Below are 7,722 nucleotides of genomic sequence, written 5' to 3'. Positions count from 1 at the left end.
AAAAAAAAAAAAAAAGAAAGAGGAGACATTTGAGTATCTGTGCCTGTCACCCGGGCACAATTTGTCTTGCCTCTGAATGGTGGGTTAACACGCACAAAAAAAGTTTTTAACACATTTTTTTTGTGTGTGTTAACCTACATTTGACCATGTCTTATTTATTCCTGGTACCTAGAAGATACGTAATAAATGTTTGACCTGAATTGATAATTTTACTCCCAATTCTAAGTGTCATAATAAATAAGAAATTCCTAGCAATCTTCTTCAACCATGGGATCTCAGATAGACTGAGAGAAAGGTAGTTTTAGTGATCTCTGGAAAGCTGTAACTTCAACACTTCACCTTGTCCAGGGACCCACCATCCCCAGGGTAATAGTACTGGTCCATATTTGGAAGCGATTGGGCAGGGCTCCTGGATCCTCATCCCAAGGGATCAGGGTGCCCTGATCTATATCTAGATGGACTTGCCAGTGAGCTCTCTGAGATCAAAGACCCTTTTGGCTCTTGAATGATGACTAGGCTAGTTTTGCAGTCACCTTGTAGCAGTATGCTGAAGCTTGTGGTCCCAAGTTCACTGAGATTGATTTCAACTAGCTCTGGACCTTGTCTGGGATTTTGGCTATCCATACAGGAAAGCTGGGGAAGTGAGAGGCCCTGGACAGCATTTTAAACAGGCAGGGTGGGAATGGTGCATTGGTGAAGCAGTGGAAACCATCCAGGAGAGTGAGGTTAGAGAAGTGGTTTGTTGTTATTTGTTAAAGGAGGGTGGTCCAACCCCGTAGGGGCCAGGAAAAGTCCGTGAGGGAGGCCTTGGGGAAGCAGCTTGCTGAGCCCTGGTGGATAATGGTGTTGGAGAGCAGGCCTCCGACACTCCACACCTCGGTCTCAGAAAAGATAAGTCAGAGCAACAAGAGGAATGATTTTAACATTTTAAAACATGGGACTTCAACTGGGTTAAGGGACCCAGGCAGAGTAGAGAGGAGAGTGACAGCCTGGTGCATGCTCCTGCCCTCTTTTTTTTTTGCAGTTTTTGGCTGGGGCTGGGCTGGAACCCACCACCTCCAGCACATGAGGCCAGCGCCCCACTCCTTGAACCATAGGCGCCACCCTGTTCCTGCCCTCTTTCGGTGTTGAAGAGCAGCATTAGACTGAGATCCAGGGAGATGTGGAGCTCAGACCCAGCCTCTCAGCTAGACCCTCCAATGAGCATTAGTTCTAAGTACCAAAGCCCTCCTCCCATTCAGGGACATAAGTCTTAATCAGACTAGGTTTATTAAGGAGGAGGGGCTGGCTCGGCGCCTATAGCTCAACTGGCTAAGGCGCCAGCCACCTACACCTAAGGTGGCGGGTTCGAATCCCCAGCCCGGACCCACCAAAACAACAATGACGGCTGCAACCAAAAAATAGCCGGGTGTTGTGGCGGGTGCCTGTGGTCCCAGCTACTTGGGAGGCGGAGGCAGGAGACTCGCTTGAGCCCAGGAGTTGGAGGTTGCTGTGAGCTGTAATGCCACGGCACTCTACCCAGGGAGACAGCTTGAGGCTCTGTCTCAAAAAAAAAAAAAAAAAAAAAGGAGGAGGGGCTAAGGATGATGGCTTGTTTCCCTTCAGAGGTGTCCCAGCTCTGCTGACTTGCCCTCTCTTCTGTTTGCATAGGTGTAGACGGGGCACTGCCTGCACAGCAGGTTCTGCCAGCCTCGCTGGAGAGGATGCCCTCGTGTCCGTGATGGGCTGTGGGACAAGTAAGGTCCTTCCTGAGCCACCCAAGGATGTCCAGCTGGATCTGGTTAAGAAGGTGGAGCCCCTTAGTGGCATTAAGAGTGATGTGTACAAGCACTTCATCACGGAGGTGGACAGTGTTGGCCCTCTCAAAGCTGGGTTCCCAGCAGCCAGTCAGTATGCATACCCCTGCCCCACTGCCCCTACTACTGGCTACACAGAGCCTCCCCCAGAGCCACCACGCAGAGCCAGGGTGGCTAAGTACAGGGCTAAGTTTGACCCACGTGTGACAGCTAAGTATGACATCAAGGCCCTGATTGGCCGAGGCAGCTTCAGCCGAGTGGTACGTGTTGAACACCGAGCCACCCGGCAGCCATATGCCATCAAGATGATCGAGACCAAGTACCGGGAGGGGCGGGAGGTGTGTGAGTCTGAGTTGCGCGTGTTACGCCGGGTACGTCATGCCAACATCATCCAGCTGGTGGAGGTGTTTGAGACACAGGAACGTGTATACATGGTCATGGAACTGGCCACAGGCGGAGAGCTCTTTGACCGTATCATTGCCAAGGGTTCCTTCACTGAGCGTGATGCCACACGGGTGCTGCAGATGGTGCTGGATGGTGTCCGGTATCTACATGCGCTGGGCATCACACACCGAGACCTCAAGCCTGAGAATCTGCTCTACTACCACCCAGGCACTGACTCTAAGATCATCATTACCGACTTTGGCCTGGCCAGTGCTCGAAAGAAGGGTGATGATTGCCTGATGAAGACCACTTGTGGCACTCCAGAGTACATTGCCCCCGAGGTCCTGGTCCGCAAACCCTACACCAACTCAGTGGATATGTGGGCACTGGGAGTCATTGCCTACATCCTGCTCAGTGGCACCATGCCCTTTGAGGATGACAACCGTACCCGGCTGTACCGGCAGATCCTCAGGGGCAAGTATAGTTACTCGGGGGAGGTGAGTGTCCTTCCCCTATTCAGGGGATGTCGGGGAGGCTTTTGGTGGGGAGTATATCCTGCAGCTCTCAGGGACATGCTGTGAGGGACAGGCAGGTAATATAAAAATGACAAAGTGAGACTAGCTAAATGTTTGAGTTTCCCTAAAAGTGAGCCCTGAGATAAGGACGTGGGAGCAGATGGTTTATTTATAGCAGATAGTTTTTGATTCCTGTAACCACAAGTGAAGGAATGGGAAAGGGAGACCACCAATAAAGAGTACATTAACAAGTGCCCTGCCATGACCAGGTGCAGTGGTGCCTCATGCCTGTAATCCTAGCACTTTGGGAGGTTAGGAGTTCAAGACCAACCAAAGCAAGAATGAGACCCCATCTCTAAAGATAGCTGGGGTGTTATGGCAGACACCTGTAGTCCCAGTTGCTTGGGAGCTTAAGGCAAGAGCGTCAATAGAGCCTAGGCATTTGAGGTTACTGTGAGTTATGATGATGCCACAGCTCTTTACCCAGGGCAATAGAGTGAGACTCTGTCTCAAAAAAAAAAATTTTTAAACATGTGGGTGGCTGGGTCAGGTGGCTCGCGCATGTAACCAAAGCACTCTGGGAGGCTGAGGCAGATGGATAGCTTGAGCTCATGAGTTTGAGACCAGCCTGAGCAAAAGCGAGACCCTGTCTCTACTAAAATTAGAAAAACTTGGCTCAGCACCCGTAGCACAGTGGTTATGGCACCAGCCACATACACCAAGGGTGACAGGTTTGAACCCAGGCCGGGCCAGCTAAACAGCTGCAACCAAAAAATAGCCCGGCGTTATGGCGAGTGCCTGTAGTCCCTGCTACTTGGGAGGCTGGGGCAAGAGAATCACTTGAGCCCCAAGAGTTTGAGGTTGCTGTGAGCTGTGACGCCACAGCACTCCATTAACGGCAACAAAGTGAGACTCTTATTTCAAAAAATAAGATAAAATAAAATTAGAAAAACTGAGGCAAGAGTTGGAGGTTGATGCCATTGCAGCTCTCAGGATGACAGCTTGAAACTCTGTCTCAAAAAAACAAAAAATATTGGGGGCCAGGCGTGGTGGCTTACACCTGTAATCCTAGTACTCTGGGAGGCTGAGGTAGGTGTATTGCCTGCGCTCACAGGTTCAAGACCAGCCTGAGCCAGAGCGAGACCTCATCTCTAAAAATAGCTGGGCATTGTGTCAGGTGCCTATAGTCCCAGCTATTTGGAGGCTGAGGCAAAAAGAATCACTTGAGCCCAAGAGTTTGAGGTTGCTGTGAGGCTGTGACATGGCACTATACCAGGCACTCTACCAGAGGGCGACGAAGTAGGACTCTGTCTCCAAAAAAAAAAAAAAAAAAAAAAAAGGCAGTGCCTGTGGCTCAAGGGAGTAAGGCGCTGGCCCCACATGCCAGAGGTGGCGGGCTCAAACCCAGCCCTGGTCAAAAACTGCAAAAAAAAAAAAAAAATTGAGTGCTGGCCCCATATACCAGAGGTGGTGGGTTCAAACCTGGCCCCTGCCAAAAACTGCAAAAAAAAAGAAATCATGTGGACCATACTTCAATTATACCACTGCCGTGTTTTTTATTTTTATGTTTATTTATTTATTTATTGCAATTTTTGCAATAAATACTCCTTTGAGCCACAGGTGCCACCCTGTTTTTTATTTTTCTTTTTTCACCTGGGAATTTATTTTTATTTATTTTTTTTAAATTTTTTAAATTTATTGTTGGGGATTCATTGAGAGTACAAGAAACCAGGTTTCACTGATTCATTTGTTAGGTAAAGTCCCTCTTATAATCATGTCTTGCCCCCCAAAGGTGTGGCACACACCAAGACCCCATCCCCTTCCCTCTGTCACTCTCTTCTACTCCCTTCCCCAGTCCTCCCTCCTTCTTCCTCTCTCTGCTCACCCCTTCCCCTTGTCATTCATTGTCCTCATATCAAAATTGAGTACATAGGATTCATGCTTCTCCATTCTTGTGATGCTTTACTAAGAATAATGTGTTCCATTCCCATCCATGTTAATACAAAGGTTGTAAAATCTTCATTTTTTTAATGGCTGAATAGCATTCCATGGTATACATATACCATAGCTTGTTAATCCATTCCTGGGTTGGTGGGCATTTAGGCTATTTGCACATTTTGGCAATTGTAAATTAAGCTGCAATTAACAGTGTAGTGCAAGTGTCCTTATGATAAAAGGATTTTTTTCCTTCTGGGTAGATGCCCAGTAATGGGATTGCAGGATCAAATGGGAGGTCTAGCTTGAGTTCTTTGAGGGTTCTGTATACGTCCTTCCAAAAAGGTTGTATTAGTTTGCAGTCCCACCAGCAGTGTAAAAGTGTTCCCTTCTTGCCACATCCACACCAGCATCTGCAGTTTTGAGATTTTGTGATGTGGGCCATTCTTGCTAGGGTTAGATGGTATCTCAGGGTGGTATTGATTTGCACTTCTCTAATAATTAGGGATGATGAGCATTTTTTCATATGTTTGGTTTTTATGTTTTTTTAATTCACTTATTCCTGTACTTCATGGGTTGAAAATTTCTTTGGGAGCATTAAATTCCTGGAGCTTCTCGGCTATCCTGAATGCCAGCTAATCCTGGAGAAATGTCCTCCAGCAAAGAAGCAGAGAGATGCAGGCACTGGCAGTGGGAAGCTGTCTGCCACAGAGGCGAGTGGGCTGAGTGGACGTGGGGCAGGGCCTCCCAGCATCTGCTCCATGAGGCCTCAATCAAGCCAGAGTGAACATGCTCTGTCTCAAGGAGCAGTTGCTTCTCATCTCTGTCAGCTTTTCCACACAATACCGAGGATCCCGTGTGTCCAGATATTCTGACTTTTTTTTTGAAAGAGAAACCAGAAAATCTGATCTTTGAATGTTGGAATGTAATTTACTATGTGCCAAGAAATGCTAACCGGTGGGCCAGTTTCAGCCACCAAGCAGGGTATCTTTTGTGTCTTTAGATTCATTTATAGTCCTGATAGCTGTAAAAATCTTTTAAGTTTTTTTTCTTTCTTTCTTTCTTTTTTTTAATTGAATGGTAACTATGTATATTAATGCACTTCTGGGGTACAGTGTGGGGTTTTCACACACAATCCGAAACCAATCAAACTGGTTAACATAACCTTCATGTCATTTTCTTAGTTATTATTTTAAAATGTTCACATTCTACTCTTAGAAAGATTCACTTGTACCCTTATAAGATAAACCTCAGAAGTGATCCCTCCAAAAATATCTTAAGTTTTAGCAGTACTGGCAGCTGAAGGAATGTACAGAAAAAGTAAGACTGGCTGGTCCTTAGGAAGGATGCTGACTAGTTGGAAGACAGGCTGACTGCAGGAAACAGCAAGTACTGGGAGCTGGGGCAGGATGGTGTGCTCCTTGGGGAGGCCGTGAAGAAGAGGATGCATGTCCCTTTATGTGGGAAGTGAGGAAGCTTTGTAGGATGACAGGATTCTGCCAAGGCAGTGAAGGCCCCCTCTCTGTGGGCCCTCTCTCTCCCAGGGTGCTCCCCACAGAGTGCTGTGCTCAGGCCTGGGTGCTATCTGCCAAAGTGCTATCTGTGTCTCTTAGGTACGTATGGAGTGAAAAGTGTTCTGAGATCAGTTCCCTTCTGCAGCCCAGCTTGCTTTCTGGGGCTTTGGGCTCACTGTTTCGCCCTAGCCAGCTGACCAAGCCAGCATTTCCTGCAGGTGTCACCCAACAGCCTTACACAACTTTGCCATCGGTGCTTAAGGACCTGTCTGTGGGGTCTGTCAAGGACCTCTTCCTAGGGGGATCTCCAGGTCATGTACCTCAGAAGTTGTATGAGGAAGGGAGGCAAGCTGTCTTCTTCAGGCCAGCTGTGTTATAGGCACAGGGGAGGGTATGTGTTTGCACCACTCTTAGGAGAGGGGTGGGTAGAAGTACACTAACTAGGACCTGTGGCATGGTGAAAGGGCCACCGTAGGCCACCTGGTGCTTACTGCAGAGTGGTTAGCCTTGCAGAGAGCTCAGGCCTGGCCCACTATTACTCTCAGATTTTAGGTGGACAGGTGGGTTCTGCAGAAAATCTGGCTCTCAAATTACCTACTGCACCAGGCAGTAAAGGAGACTGTGCTGGTACTGAATACAGCTTAGGAATCTAGGGAATAGTCCCTCAATACTGAATTAAAAGCCAGAAGTGCCCGGCAGTGAACTGCTTCACTTGGGACCACCATTTCAGTCTAATTAGATTTGATTCAAGGTTGAGTTAAAGCTTTGGGTTTGGTTCCCATCATCCTTAGGACAAGTGTCAGTTTTTGTTTTTCATGGAGGAGACTGGGAGGATTGAGAGGAGCAGGCACAGGTGGTGACAGAGGGGGCAATTGGGGGATGAGCCCTTGATCCTGATGTTGGCTCCCCTCAGTAATGCCCTGACATTTACTTGGTTCTCCGATATAGGTTGGCCATCAGGTTGGCACTATCTGGTAGGTATAAACTGGAGATAAGAAAGCCTGTCCCAGTGTCCTGGGATGTAGTCAGAAAAGCATGGCTGGGTGCTGGCAGGGACTTGAAGGAGGTGCTGCCTCTCCTTCCAAGGAGGCCATCTGGCTGTGAAGTGAGTAGCTGTTAAGTGGTTATCATTAGGTCCCATTCTAGTCATATTTGACCTCACTTCCACACAGAAAAGTTAAAAAGAAATCAGGACTCTGCCAGTGAGTTGTGGAGGCCAGTTCTTCTCATACTGTAAATGTTCATGCAGATCCCATGGGACCACATTAAAACATAGATTTTTTTTTTATTTTGAGACAGAGTTTCACCCTGTGCCCTGAGCAGTGTGCAGTGGTGTCATCATAGCTCACTGCAAGCTCAGTGCAACCTCAGACTTGGTTGTGGGCATCCTGCTGCCTCAGCCTTCTGAGTGGCTGGGCTTACAGGTGCACTTCATGATGCCAGCTAGGTTTTGTTTTTTTTTTTTTGTGGAGTCAGGGTCTCACTCTTGCTCAGACAAGTTTAGAACTCCTGAGCTCAAGCAATCCTCCTTCCTCAGCCTCCTACAGTGCTAGGATTACAGGCATGAGTCACCATGCC

General features: G+C 47.9%; 1 protein-coding gene across 1 annotated transcript in view; it reads left to right on the top strand.

Moving 5' to 3' along the window:
• Positions 1-7,722, top strand: part of PSKH1 (protein serine kinase H1) — a 32,981-nt gene that overhangs the window by 8,273 nt on the left and 16,986 nt on the right. The window contains exon 2 of the mRNA XM_003799378.3: positions 1,651-2,677. Coding sequence (XP_003799426.1) covers positions 1,721-2,677 — 957 coding nt within the window. The 5' untranslated portion in view covers positions 1,651-1,720. The remainder of the gene's footprint in view (positions 1-1,650; positions 2,678-7,722) is intronic.

This window comes from Otolemur garnettii, unplaced genomic scaffold (assembly GCF_000181295.1).
Source record: "Otolemur garnettii isolate 467f Iridium unplaced genomic scaffold, OtoGar3 scaffold00151, whole genome shotgun sequence".
NCBI lineage: Eukaryota > Metazoa > Chordata > Mammalia > Primates > Galagidae > Otolemur > Otolemur garnettii.
Note: the sequence above shows the minus strand (reverse complement) of the source record. Positions and strands in the feature narration are given on the sequence as shown.